General features: G+C 41.3%; 1 protein-coding gene across 1 annotated transcript in view; it reads right to left on the bottom strand.

Moving 5' to 3' along the window:
* Window positions 1-14,567, bottom strand: part of LOC113824237 (cell adhesion molecule Dscam2) — a gene marked incomplete in the record, with an annotated part of 150,625 nt that overhangs the window by 29,031 nt on the left and 107,027 nt on the right. The window contains 2 exon segments of the mRNA XM_070114017.1: window positions 799-930; window positions 1,670-1,849. Of these exon segments, the coding sequence (XP_069970118.1) occupies window positions 799-930; window positions 1,670-1,849 (312 nt within the window).

Here is a 14,567-nt window from a genome sequence, read left to right as displayed (position 1 = left end):
GAAGGGAAGGGAAGGGAAGGGAAGGGAAGGGAAGGGAAGGGAAGGGAAGGGAAGGGAAGGGAAGGGAAGGGAAGGGAAGGGAAGGGATGGGTGAGGAGGAATTTGAGGATCAATCAGGAATTAGATTGGGAATAAGATGATGGTGAGGATGAGGAAGGTGGTACTGATGGTGATGATGATGACGATGGTGATGAGGAGAAGGATAATGATGGCGACGTGAGGATGAAGAGGATAGTACTAGAAATTGCAATAGCAAGAAAAAACAATAATGAAAATGGTAAATGATAATGATAGTGATATAATAATGGTATCACAAACAGTAAAAGGAAAATGATAGTCTCAATTTTGGACTTTCTGTCAAACGACTTATATTCACAAGACGAAAAAGTAAAAGTAAAGAAGGGGAAGAAAGAATGAAAACTGATAAATATGAGATAGAAAATACAAATACAAAGACAACTAAAACGGAAGGAAACGCCAAAAGAAAATGAAAGGAAAATGCGAAGAAAGAAAAAAAAAAAAAGGAATGTAACAATAAAAGAAATACGTGGAAAGAGAAAAAATGCGAAAAATCACAGAAAAAAAAAACAATTTAGAAAAATAAGCATGCAAAGAAAGGGAAAATGCCCCACACAAAAAAGAAAGAAAGAAAGAAAAATAAAAGAAAGGAAAAAAAAGAAAGAAAAAGTAAAAAAAAAAAAAAAAAAAAAACGAAAAATGAAAAAGTAGAAGAAAAAAAATCCAAACCTCCCCCCTCCCCCCTCCCCCCACGCCCTCCCAAAGCCCTCCCTGCCCCACCTGAGAGCGTGATGCCGTCCCTCGCCCACGTGAAGGAGATGGGGAGGTCGCCGCGCGCAGGACACCGCAGGCTGAGGGCGTCTCCCACGGCCGCAGACTCGTTCACCACGCGCTCCTCCACGCGCGCGCCCTCTGCGGGGTAGAAGGGGGGGGGGTTAGTCAGGGGTGTCTTGGGGTTGAGGTATGGTGGGTTGGAGGTTCTTTTGGTGGGTTAGAGGTTCTTTCGGTGGGTTAGAGGTTCTTTCGGTGGGTTAGAGGTTCTTTCGGTGGGTTAGAGGTTCTTTTGGTGGGTTAGAGGTTCTTTTGGTGGGTTAGAGGTTCTTTCGGTGGGTTGGAGGTTCTTTCGGTGGGTTAGAGGTTCTTTTGGTGGGTTAGAGATGGGTTGTTTTTCGTCTGGCTGGATGCGTTCTTGTTTGTTTGCTTATAGGTCTGGATGCAGTTTATTTGCTTATAGGCCTGGATGTATGTTTGTCTGGCTGTCTCGGTCTGTGAGTTTGACTTTATCTGTCAGTTTGACTGTTTATCTGTCTGTCTGTCTTTCTGTCTGTCTGTATCTGCCTCTGTTTGTATGTCTATTTTCTTATCTCTGTTTGTGTCCATTGGTGTTTATCTTTTTTCATCAGTCCATCTATCTGTCTCTGCATGTCTGTCTGTCTGTCTATCTGTTCGTCTCTTAATATTTGTCTGTTAATCTGTCTGCCTGTTTGCCTGTCTGTTGATCTGTCTATCTGTGTACATGCCTCTCTTAAAAAAGATATAACCTTACCAAATGCATTAATTATCCCATCTTATGCTCTTATAATATAAATAAGAAGATAAAAACACGTAATACAACCACATATAAACAAAACCCTTTTATCTGCCAACTCACCAAGAACAGTGAGCGAAATGGTCTTTGAGATGGGCGGGTTGACTCCATTTTGGGCGTGGCACATATACCTCCCGCTGTCCTCTGCACGGGCGTCCCTAATCCTCAGAGATCCTGTCCTGGGCGTCCTTATGCGCCATCCGTCTCCTACTACGGCGGCGGAGTCCTCTGCACCAGCGCCATCTGCGGGAGGTGCGAGAAGGTGGGATTATTGTTAGGGAAACGGGGCTCGTAAGCAACGACATCTATTGGGGAAAAATAGATGGTTATCTGCATTAGCGCCATCTATGGGAGTAGAAGCGTGTGAGAAAAATGTTATATTTAGAAGGGCATAGTTTCTTTTCTTTTGGGTTATTTTTAGATGGGTTTCAACAGAGACATCTATTGAGAAAAAGAACAACAAAAGTAGCGCCATCTATGGGAGAAACTGGGATGTGTAAGAAACATAGTATTTTTAACGGTACAGTTTCTTTTCTTTTGGGTTATTTTTAGATGGGTTTCAACAGAGACATCTATTGAGAAAAAGAACAACAAAAATAGCGCCATCTATGGGAGAAATGGATGTGTAAGAAACATATTATTTTTAACGGTAAAGTTTCTTTTCTTTTGGATTATTTTTAGATGGGTTTCAACAGAGACATCTATTGAGAAAAAGAACAACAAAAAAAGTAGCGCCATCTTTGGGAGAAACTGGGATGTGTAAGAAATATAGCATTTGTAACGGTTTAGTTTCTTTTCGTTTCTTATTTATAGATGGGTTTCAACAGACACATATTGAGAAAAAAATGTAGCGCCATTTTTGGGAGAAACTGGGATGTGTATGAAATATAGTATTTGTAGCGATAAAGTTTCTTTTCTTTTGGGTTACTTTTAGAAGGTTTCAACAGAAACATTTATGGAGAAAAAGAACACAAATTTTGTAATGCTATTTTTGGGAGAAACTGGGATGTGTAAGAAAATTAGTATTTGTCACGGTAAAGTTTCTTTACTTTTGGATTATCAATAATTGTTTTAAACGTTGGGTCTCAACAGAGAAACTTGAGAAAAAGAACAAACATCTTTGGTTATTGGTGTCATCTGTAGAAGAAACTGGGTGTTATGAATAGGTTTTATTTGTAACGCCAATACATTTTCCTCTGGATTATTTTGATCTAACAAACATCTACTGTAAAGAAGAAGAAAAAAAATATCGCCATCTGTGGAAGATACTGGGATGTATGGGAATGTATTACCACCATCTGTAAAAGATACAGGGGTGTATAGGAAACATAAAGTTTGTAATGCCAGTTTCTTTTCTTTTGGAATGCCATTGCTTATGAACTCTGGGTCTCAGCAGAGGCATCTATTGAGAGAAAGAAGAAACATCTTTTTGATTTACACCATCTGGCGGAATAGGGATGTACGAAACACAATAAATATGTTAAGCCAGATTCCTTTCCTTTGTATCATTTCCATCTCGGTTCAGCAAAACATCTGCTGAGAAAAATACAAATATTGTTTTTTTTTATGGAGGTGTAAGCAATATGTTGAATTTGTAACGCCAAAGTTTCTTTTAGTTTGGATTATTGTTTTTAAATTCTGGGTGCCAGCAGAGGCATCTATCGAGAGAGAGAAAAAAAAACAAACGTCTTTTTTAATTTGCGCCATCTGATGGAAAACTGGAATGCGTAAGAATTATGGAAAATTTGTAACGCCAAAGTTTTTCTCGGGTAATTTTTATCTGGGTCTCAGTGGAAGATCTAAAGAGGAATTATTGAAGCGACAGAAAGGGATGTGCTGCGTAAATTAACAGAAAACCATATTTGATTTGAATTATCTTTAACATGGGCCTCATCTATTAAAAATGAATTACACATTGCATATGTTTATCTACTGGTCATCAACACACACACACACACACACACACACACACACACACACACACACACACACACACACACACACACACACACACACACACACACACACACACACACACACACACACACACACACACAGAACAAGAGATCCGCATCAACGCCATCTATCGAGGAAGCGGGAAAGCCAGACCAAAATGATATACACATTTATTTCACGCAACTTTTTGGTCTCATTTCATAATTAAATCCGACATGATGGGGAAAACAGTGAGGTCGCCGGAAAGGCTTTGTTTTTATTTATCTTTTCTTTTAATCAGTGTGACTGAAAGGAGATAATACAATAAGCTTTTGATACAGTTGAATATTCTCTTTTCTGTACGTGGAAAACAGACGCAGAAAGAAAGAAAGAAAAAGAAAATATAGAGAAACGTTAAACATGGAAGAGATTATGTAATATTACCAAACAAAGACACGATAAACATGGAAATTGTTTTCCAATTTCCACTTTCTTTTAAATCACATTTGAAGATATCTCAGCACCATCTGTTGACAAAAAGGGAAATTTCAACGCCATCTATGGAGGATGCGCGTAAGTGCAATATCCCGTTTTCTTTGAATAGTCTTGAAATTATCTACGCTTTGAAGTAGAGAGATTAGTACAGTAGTAGAAGGAAAGGAAGATGAGCGATAGTACTAATAAAACTTAATAATTTAATTACTCTATTACCACGCCCAATTACACACACACACACACACACACACAAGAGAGAGAGAGAGAGAGAGAGAGAGAGAGAGAGAGAGAGAGAGAGAGAGAGAGAGAGAGAGAGAGAGAGAGAGAGAGAGAGAGAGAGAGAGAGAGAGAGAGAGAGAGAGAGAGAGAGAGAGAGAGAGAGAAAGCGAAAGAGAAAACGTAAACATTTTTCAGCTGTTGCTTCTTTTTTCCCGAACATCCACTACAACATTTCTTTTCCTCGACGAGTGCGTTTAGCAACCGGAAACTCGCTTAAAAAAAATGAAAGAAGAAAGAGCAAAAATGAAGAAGAAAAAACGATAGAGAAAAAAAAAATAGATATCCGTTGCAAAGTTAGAAAAAGAGAGACAAAAAAAAAAAAAAAAAAAAAAGAACGGAAAGTTCTTTATATAACACAATTGTTGAGTGATACACGGTTCCGAGCCCTGGTACAGATTGCATGTATGGATGTTTTGGCCTTGTCGGCTTCCCGCGCCATGAAAGGTGGAGGGAATTGGCGGCCGCCGAGTGGGAGGCATCGGGGAGGGACGCTTAGGCAGGAATATGTATGGATGTATATGTATATGTATATATATATATATATATATATATATATATATATATATATATATATATATGTATATATATATATATGTATATATATAAATACATATATATATATATATATATATAAATATATGTATATATATAAATATATGTATATATATAGATGTATGTATATATATGTATATATACATATATCTATTAACATAAATGTATGTATATATATATATATATATATATATATATATATATATATATATATATATATGTGTGTGTGTGTGTGTGTGTGTGTGTGTGTGTGTGTGTGTGTGTGTGTGTGTGTGTGTGTGTGTGTGTGTGTGTGAACACACGAACAAATTGAAGTACACACGAAGGAAAAGGAAACCTCCAAAATGATAAATGAAACTCACGCAACAATGTCGCTGGTGATGAAGATGACTGCATCAAGATGGCGCTCATTCGCAAACGACATGAGCCCGAGCGATAAAACTAGATAAAATCACAATGACTTATTCGAATTGCAAAAGACATATTTCCTTGCGCAATACAGTACGTGTAACGGACAAGGTTAACTGGCATGTATATTTCTCTTTTTGTCAATATATCTTTCATAATCCCGAACGCAAAACGTTTTAAAAATGCAGAAGACAAGTACGGCTCGAACGCCAAATAATTAATTTCATATTTTTCTCCGAAGACCTTGTTGTAACGTTGGAACCTGTCTTACCGCGGGTGGGAATTCAACACGGTATCACGGTGTTCTTTGAAAACGCTCGTGAAAAATTCATTCATCTCGAAATGACTCATTAACGGTCACTGTGAATAATTTCGCGGCGATCGCTAGACCAAAAGGATACATAAATAAAAGCGTAAATAGATAAACAGGTAGGTAAGAAAATGGATGGGTAAATAATGATAGCGTAGACCCCAGCGCTTAACCTCTTTGATAAAGTCTCTCTTTATCATTAAATCGACTATCTATCAAATTCACTCTTAAATTTATTCTCGCGACTTATTTCTAGTTTACTTTCTGTCACTTAGATAACAACGATTCACAGTAATTCCCTTTATATTATCCATCCCTTATATATCTATCCTTTTATCGTCATTATCTCTCTTCCAATTGTTGCTTAGGTTATGATTATCGCCCTTATGGTATCGCCATTATAAATAGCATTAATGCTTTTGATGTAAATACTTTTGCTACTCCCATTGCTATTATTATCAACATCACTGTTATTGGCATTCTTGGCGCCATTATTGGCATCGATGCTGTTATTAGAATGATTAATAGTATGAGGGAGAGGAGAAGAAGGAAGAAAAGGAGGAGGAAGAGAAAGAGGAGGAAGACGAAGAAGAAGAGGAGGAAGACGAAGAAGAAGAGGAGAAGAAGGAAGAAAAGGAGGAGGAAGAGGAGGAAGACGAAGGAGAAGAGGAAGAGGAGGAGGAGGAAGAGGAGGAGGGGGAAGAATAAAGAGACATAAGAATGAAAGAAATAGGAAGAGGAGGAGAAGGAAGAAAAGGAGGAGGAGGAAGAGGAGGAAGAGGGAGACGAAGGATGAGGAGGTGTTGGAGGAAGAAAAGAATGAGAAAAACAAAAGTCAAAATAAATAAATAAATAGGAAGAGGAGAAGGAGGAAAAATGAAGAGGAGGAGAAAAAAAATGAATAGAGGCGGAGGAAGGGGAAGAGATGGAGGAAGAAGAATAAGCCAGAGAAGAAGGAGAAGAGAAGGAGGAGAAAGAGGAAGAAGGAGAAGAGGAGGAGGATAAGAAAAAGAAGGTGAAACATAATACTCGAAAATATTTCATAGGATGATAAAGAAGAAAAAATAAAGAGAGAGAGAGAAAAAGAAAGAAAGAAAGGAATAACAGCAACCACAATACCACCAAAACCCGAACAAACTTGCGCAATAAAAGACGAAATTCCCGCCATTTCAGAAGCCGAAGTGAAATCCGAAATCATAAGCTCTGATTAAAAAGAAAAAAGAAAAGAGAGAAAAAAGAAAAATATCAATTTCTCCAAACTAATAACAACATCTTAAAAGACATTGCAAAGAAAAATTAAAGAAAAAAGAAACACAAAGGGAGAGGAAAGTAGAAAAAGAAAGGAAATTAAAAGATAGAACTCTTCACCAGTGCTGCTTCCCGCGATTCAAACTTTCCCGCCAATCGGCATCGACGGGAGATTGTATCAGCCAATGAGAATGGTCGGAAAATTTCATCAACCAATCAGAATCGATCGGCCATTGTCTCAGCCAATGAGAGTCGACGAGGGATTGTATCAGCCAATCAGCATTCGACAGAAGGAGAATGGGAGGAAGAGATGCAAGTCACGAGGAAGAGGGAAATAAATGAAAGAAGAATAGAAAGAGAAGGAGAAAAATAAAGCGAGATAGAGATGAACAGATAAATAGACAAATAGGCGAATAATGATAGAAGTAATTCGAGTGATTAACCCTATTCCATTTGTCACAATGGCGATCCTTATGTTTGGTGTGACAGCCTCTTGTGACTCCAGGAAAAAAAAAAACGGTTTCCTGTTTATTCTTGCTTCTAAATTCCCGCCCGTGGCCAAGGAAAGGGCGGGGTTCTCTTCCACCGGCTGTGCGGGATTCGAACGCGGGTCAGAGAGAGAGAGAGAGAGAGAGAGAGAGAGAGAGAGAGAGAGAGAGAGAGAGAGAGAGATAGAGAGAGAGAGAGACAAAAAGAGAAGAAAGAAAGAAAGAAGAAAGAAAGAAAGAAAGAAAGAAAGATAGATAGATAGATAGATAGATAGAGAGAGAGAGAGATAGATAGATAGTAAGAAGAAAGAAAGAAAGAAAGAAAGAAAGAAAGAAAGATTGATAGATAGATAGATAGATAGATAGATAGATAGATAGATAGATAGATAGATAGAGAGGCAGAGATAGATAGATAGATAGAAAGAGAGAGAGAGAGAGAAATTGAAATAGATAGATAGAGAGAGAGCTAGATATATATATAGATAGATAGATAGATATATAGATAGACAGATAGATGTGTGTGTATATGTATATGTGTATATATATATATATATATATATATATATATATATATATATATATATACATATACACACACATAGATAGAGAGAGAGATAGATAGATAGAGAGAGAGAGAGAGAGAGAGAGAGAGAAGGCGATAGTCCCACCGAGTGAGGAGAGCGGCGCGGTTCCCGAGAGAGGCGACAGGTGATCTGCCCGGGAATCAAAGAGCAGCAATTATGCAAAACAGACAGCGAGGTCAGGGGGAGGGATGGGGGGGGGGGGAGGAGGGAGAGAGGGATTGAGGAGGAAGAGAGAAGGAGGGAAAGGGGATGAGGGGATGAAGAAACAAGAGAGGGATTGGGGAGGAAGAGAGAAGGAGGGAAAGGGGATGAGGAGATGATGAAGAGAGAGAGAGAGAGGAGAGAGGAGGAGGGAGAGAGAGAGGAAGGGAGAAGATGGAGAGCGAGAGGGGGACGGGGAAGAGGAAAGGGCGTGGAAAGAGAAGAAGGAAAGAGAGAAGGGAGAGAGATACGAGAAAGGGTGAGAATGAAGAGATCGGAAAAACAAACAAAAACAAAAGGAGATTAAAAAAAGGACGAAGGAAAGAGAAAGAAAAGGATAAAATAACAAGGATGTAAGATAGAAAGAAGGGGAATTATCCACATTAAGGGCCCCTCCTCCCCCTCCACCCCCTCCGCTTCGCTCACCTTCCCCCAGTCCCCCCCACCTCCTCCCCAAGCACTCCGTCTCCTCCCCAGCGCTTTCGGGGGAGTTTCCGGCCGGTGACAATAGCTGGATTTAAGGTGTTGCGTCGAATTTATATATATACATATACATACATACATACATACATATATATATATATACATATATATATGTATATATATACATATATATAAATAGATATAGATAAATAGATAGACAGATAGATGTGTGTGTATATGTATATATATATATATATATATATATATATATATATATATATATATATATATATATATATATGTATATGTATATGTATATATACATATACACATGTACATCTATCTGTCTATCTATCTATCTATATCTATCTATATATATGTATATATATATATATATATATATATATATATATATATATATATATATATATATATATATATATATATATATATATATATATATATATATACACATATTCTATCTATCTATCTATATCTATCTATATATATGTAAATATATATAGAAGTTTATATATCATGGGGTATATGATAGTATATGGAAATATTTATCAGCCTTTACCTTTCTTTCCTTCACATATATTTCTTGAATACCTTGTTCGTGAGCTCGCCTTTTAATCATGGGGTAATGAAGTATTGCAATATTTTTCTCAGCCTCTTTACCTTTTCCTTCACATTGTCAAAATCCCCTTCGTGAGCTCGCCTTTTAGATATTGCAAAAAAAGAAAAAAATCCATTTGTTCAGCCATTGATGCGAACATGCATTCTCCTCTGCCAATCAGTGAACAGCACCATCGCCATTATTATCAATTATCGTTTTCTCTCGCAAATGAGGGAAAACGTTTTAATTTTTTTTTTAGTATGAGAAAATGTTTTATTTTTTCTTAGATAAACGTTTTTTTTTTCTTCATCAGTTTCATTTCCGTTACGTTTTGTTTTTCACTTTTTGTATTTTTTCTGTTTCCATTTTTTCTGTTTCGTTTCGTCTTCTGCGTCTCTTAACTCGTGGCAACAGAGGTAATGGAGATGAAAAACTGATGATGATGATGATATAACAACATCAACAATAATAATAATAAGGATGATAATGATAACAATAATGATAGTAATGATATGACAATCACAATAACAGTGAAAAAAAACTAAAAAATATCAGTGGTAATACAAATCCAAATTAGCATTATTAAGGATAATGAAAATTGCAATTAAAATGATAATCGTAATAATAAAAGTAATAATAACAATAACATTACTGATGACGATAATGATAATAAAGCATTAGTAAGAATGGTAATAAAGACATTAATAAAACCGACAGGATTAAGATGGAAATGCCGATGATGATGACGACGCTGATGATGAAGATAATAATAATATACATGTGTACGTACATAAGTGCATAAAAACAAACACAAATGCAGACAGACAAACATTCATACTTAAATGACACATATATACTTAAATACACATTCTTAAATATATACATACATACATAAACAAACATAAATATCTATCTTTTAAAAATCCCGCATTTTCCTCGTTTTCTTTCTCTCCTGTGTCAATCAAGAGGGGAGACTTCACTAAATTTTCCCACACGCCTTCGTCGATAGATACGCACTTTTGAATAAGTTTGTGTGCATTCTTATTCGAACAGTTTGGATAAGGTCGATGTCATAAGTTTCGGCTGGGGAAGGGGGGGTCTCTGGGGGGTCTCTGGGGGGGTCTCTGGGGGGTCTTTGGGGGGTCTCTGGGGGTCTCTGGGGGTCCCTGTGGGTAAGATATCAACGACTTGGGGTCTTATCTTGGGGTCGCTTTCAACTGCGACTTTTTACTCCCCTCGGTCGCTCAAAGTTGGAGGAGAGTTTGTATGATGGGGAGGGGGACGGAGGGGAGGGAGGGAAGGAGGAGAGGAAGAATGAGGGGAGAGGGGGAGGGAAGGAGGGAGAAAGGATGAGGGGAGGGGAGGAGGGAGGAATGAGGGGAGAAGAGGGGGAGGGAAGGAAGGAGAAGGGAGGGGGAGGAGGGGGAAGGGAGGAGTGAAGGAAGAGGATGGAGGGAGGAATGAAGGGGAGGAAGGGAGAGGGAGGAGAGAGATGGGGAGGGGAGGGAGAGGAAGAGGAAGGGAGAGAAGGGAATTTAAGGAAGAGGGAGGGGGAAGGGAGTAAGAGGAGAGGGAGGGAGGATGGAGAGAGGGAAGGGAGAGGGAGGGGAGGGATGGAGGGAGATAAGGAGGGAAGAAGGAGGGAAGGGAGAGGGAGGGTGATGGGCGATATGGGAAGGAGGGAGGGAGATAGCTTATTCTAATCTCTCATTCTACCATCTTTCATTTTATTCTCCCCCTCTCCCTCACTCCTTCCTTCTTCTCTTCTCCATTCCTTCTCTACTTCTCGCCTCCCTTTCTTCTTCCTCCCCTCTTTTCCTCTTCCTCCCTCCCTATTTCCTTCCCCTCTCCCCCTCTTCCCCTCTCACTCCCTCTCCCCCCCCCCCTTGTTACCCCTTCCCCTCTCCCTCACTCCCGCCCCCTCTCCCTCTCCTCCCCGCCCCTCTCCCTCTCTTTCCCACCCTCTCCCTCTCACTCCCACCCCCTCTCCCCTCTCCCCTCCCCGCCCCCTCTCCCTCTCCTCCACCTCCCCCTCTCCCTCTCACTCCCCACCCCCTCTCCCTCTCACTCCCACCCCCTCTCCCTCTCACTCCCACCTCCTCTCCCTCTCACTCCCGCCCCCTCTCCCCTCTCACTCCCACCCCTCTCCCTCTCACTCCCACACCCTCTCCTCTCCTCCCACCCTCTCCCTCTCACTCCCCACCCCCTCTCCCTCTCCTCCCCACCCCCTCTCCCTCTCACTCCCACCCCTCTCTCTCACTCCCCACCTCCTCTCCCTCTCACTCCCGCCCCCTCTCCCTCTCCTCCCACCCTCTCCCTCTCACTCCCACACCCTCTCTCTCACTCCCACCCTCTCCCTCTCACTCCCACCCCTCTCCCTCTCCTCCCACCCCCTCTCCCTCTCACTCCCACACCCCCTCTCCCTCTCGCCCCCCCTCTCCCTCTCACTCACCCTCTTCCTCTCACTCCACCCCTCTCCCTCTCACTCCCACCCCCTCTCCCTCTCACTCCCACCCCCTCTCCCTCTCACTCCCACCCCCTCTCCCTCTCACTCCCACCTCCTCTCCCTCTCCCCCGATATTATTAATCAAAGGTAAAGGCTTATCGGGAAGAATTTCCAAAAAAGCCTTGACTCCAAGCGACGGGAAAATGAGTTCATATTTCACCCAACAGATGGCAGTGCAGTAACCAGGTCATATATCGCCTGCAGCGCCTTGGCCGCCCCGCGAACACGCCGCTAAATCAGTGCAAATGGAAGGGTGGGTGGGAGTGTGTGTGTGTGGGTGGGGGGGGGGGGGGGGGGGAGTGTGTGTGTGGGGGGGGGTGTGTGTGTGGGAGTGTGTGTGTGTGGGAGTGCTGTGTGTGTGTGGGGGGGGGTAGGTGGGGGAGGAGTGTGTGTGTGGAGAGGGGGGGGAAAATGTGTGGAGTGGGGGGGGGGGGGGGGGAAAATGTGTGTGTGTGTGTGTGAGCGTGTGTGTGTGTGTGTGTGTGAGCGTGTGTGTGTGTGTGTGTGTGTGAGCGTGTGTGTGTGTGTGTGTGTGTGTGTGTGTGTGTGTGTGTGTGTGTGTGTGTGTGTGTGTGTGTGTGTGTGTGCGTGTGTGTGTGTGTGTGTGTGTGTGTGTGTGCGTGTGTGTGGGGATGGGGGTGGGAGAGGATGAGGAGGGGAGGAGATTGGTGGGAGGACGGGAGGAGGAAGGAAGGAAGGAGGAGGAGAGAGAAAAAACATGACCGGGTGTGATTTTCAGCAAAGACGTTCTGTTATTATTATTTTTTTTAGAGGAGAGAAAGGTCCAATAAATAAAAGAGTCAGAGAGAGAGGGAGAGAGAGAGAGAGAGAGAGAGAGAGAGAGAGAGAGAGAGAGGGAGAGGGAGGAGAGAGAGAGAGAGAGAGAGAGAGAGAGAGAGAGAGAGAGAGAGAGAGAGAGAGAGAGAGAGAGAGAGAGCAAGAGAGAGAGAGAGCAAGAGAGAGAGAGAGAGAGAGAGAGAGAGAGAGAGAGAGAGAGAGAGGGAGAGGGAGAGGGAGAGGGAGGGAAGAGGAGAGAGAGAGAGAGAGAGAGAGAGAGAGAGAGAGAGAGAGAGAGAGAGCAGAGAGAGAGAGAGAGAGAGAGAGAGAGAAAGAGAGAGAGAGAGAGACAGAGAGAGAGAGAGAAAGAAACAGAGAGAGACAGAGAAAATAAGAGAAAGAGAAACGAAGGAAGAAAATACAAGACAAAAAAAACAAAAAAAACTACAAATACAAAAGAAAAGAAAAAACTAAAACAACCACACAAATAAACACATAAAAACAAGAGGCCGTTTACATAAAAACGGAAACCTCTCGCGCGCAATTTTTCCGCCATAGAACAGCGCCATTTTCTATCACCTCGAGAACTTTACGACGAGAGGAAATGAAGTGTCTCGTTCTCTGTCCCACTTCTCTTCTTTATCTTCTTCTTCTGTATTTCTCCTTCATAAATCTCCTTCTCTCTCACTCGGGGCGGTAAATGCACATAAACAAGACAGACTCGCTCGGAATTACATAGACAAGTATAAGCACGTGCAGAGACATACACACGCTCATATACAAAAAAAAGAGAGAAAAAAAAGAAAAAAACACACACAAACACACACACACACATAAAAGTAAACACATACACATAAACACACAAGTAAACGAACACACACGCACGCACTAGTAAACACATGCGTATACAAACACATTCACACGCATATAAACATATACAGACACACGCACACACAAATAGACACACACATCCGAACTAATCACCTTACAAAACACACACATACGCGTCCATAAGTAAAAGAGAGAGAGAGAGAGAATAAAAAAAAACACACACACACACGCACAATATCTCCTGCAAGACAGCCAGCAAAGCAATGGCGGCACAAATCTATTAGAAAGGAGAAAAAGCGAGCGAGATAAGAGACAGGATCGCCATAACAGAATCCGGAAATAGTTAATCCCAAGGCAAAATAACTGCAACGCAACTCGGAACGTTACTGTTTTTGGCGGGAAACTGTCCGAATACCAGGGTCCTACTTCGTCTTCGGTCGTCGTATTATATAACTATATCGGGCTTATACAGAGGAAAAAAGACGGAAAAAGAAAAACGAAAAGCAAGAATAACCCTTAATTGCTTGAGATAATGGCGCATTAATGAACAAACTTGGGAATAGTTTCCGTTTGGGGGCGAGACTTCGGACAGCCCTGGGATCAAGATTAATTAAAGTTGGGGTCGAAGCCAAAGAAAGAGGGATCGGAAACTGCCGAGTGTGGGATTTGATCCTTTTCTTCCCCTGATGAACGGCTTTTGTTTTTCGTTCAGGGAATAAAAGGGATTTGAGACTCGCCTGCGCCTGCGTAGGCGCAGTACGGGGGGTGGGGGGGGGTGGCGGGTGTGGGATTGGATGGATCTCTATGGTTTATATATGTGTATATGAATATTTATATATATATATATATATATATATATATATATATATATATATATATATATATACATATACTGTATACATGTATATGTTTATATACACATACAAACACGCTCGCGCGCGCATATCGGGGAGAAATAGAATAAGAATAAGAATAGAAATAGAGACAAGAAGAAAAGCAAGAATGAGCAGAAAAGAGGAACAAGAAGAGAAGAAATACGCGAGGCCATCCTCCCCAGCGACCCCGATATAGCGACTCCCAGACTCCCGTAACGGCCTAACCTCATTAACAATATTAACGGCCGCAGTTAGAATCGTCCCAGATAGCCGGGGAGCGTCATTAACATCAAATTAACATCGCATTAACATCGCCCGCGACGTGAAACCCCCGGGAGGAGAGGGAGGGAACATCACGTGAAATGCGACAGAACGCTTAGAAAATACGGACATGAGGTCGAGCACGACGCAGGTGCACTGTCTCTCCCAC

The sequence above is a fragment of the Penaeus vannamei genome, chromosome 3 (assembly GCF_042767895.1).
Source record: "Penaeus vannamei isolate JL-2024 chromosome 3, ASM4276789v1, whole genome shotgun sequence".
NCBI classification, from domain to species: Eukaryota; Metazoa; Arthropoda; class Malacostraca; order Decapoda; family Penaeidae; genus Penaeus; species Penaeus vannamei.
The sequence above is the reverse complement of the archived record's forward strand: the minus strand, read 5'-3'. Positions and strand labels throughout refer to the sequence as shown.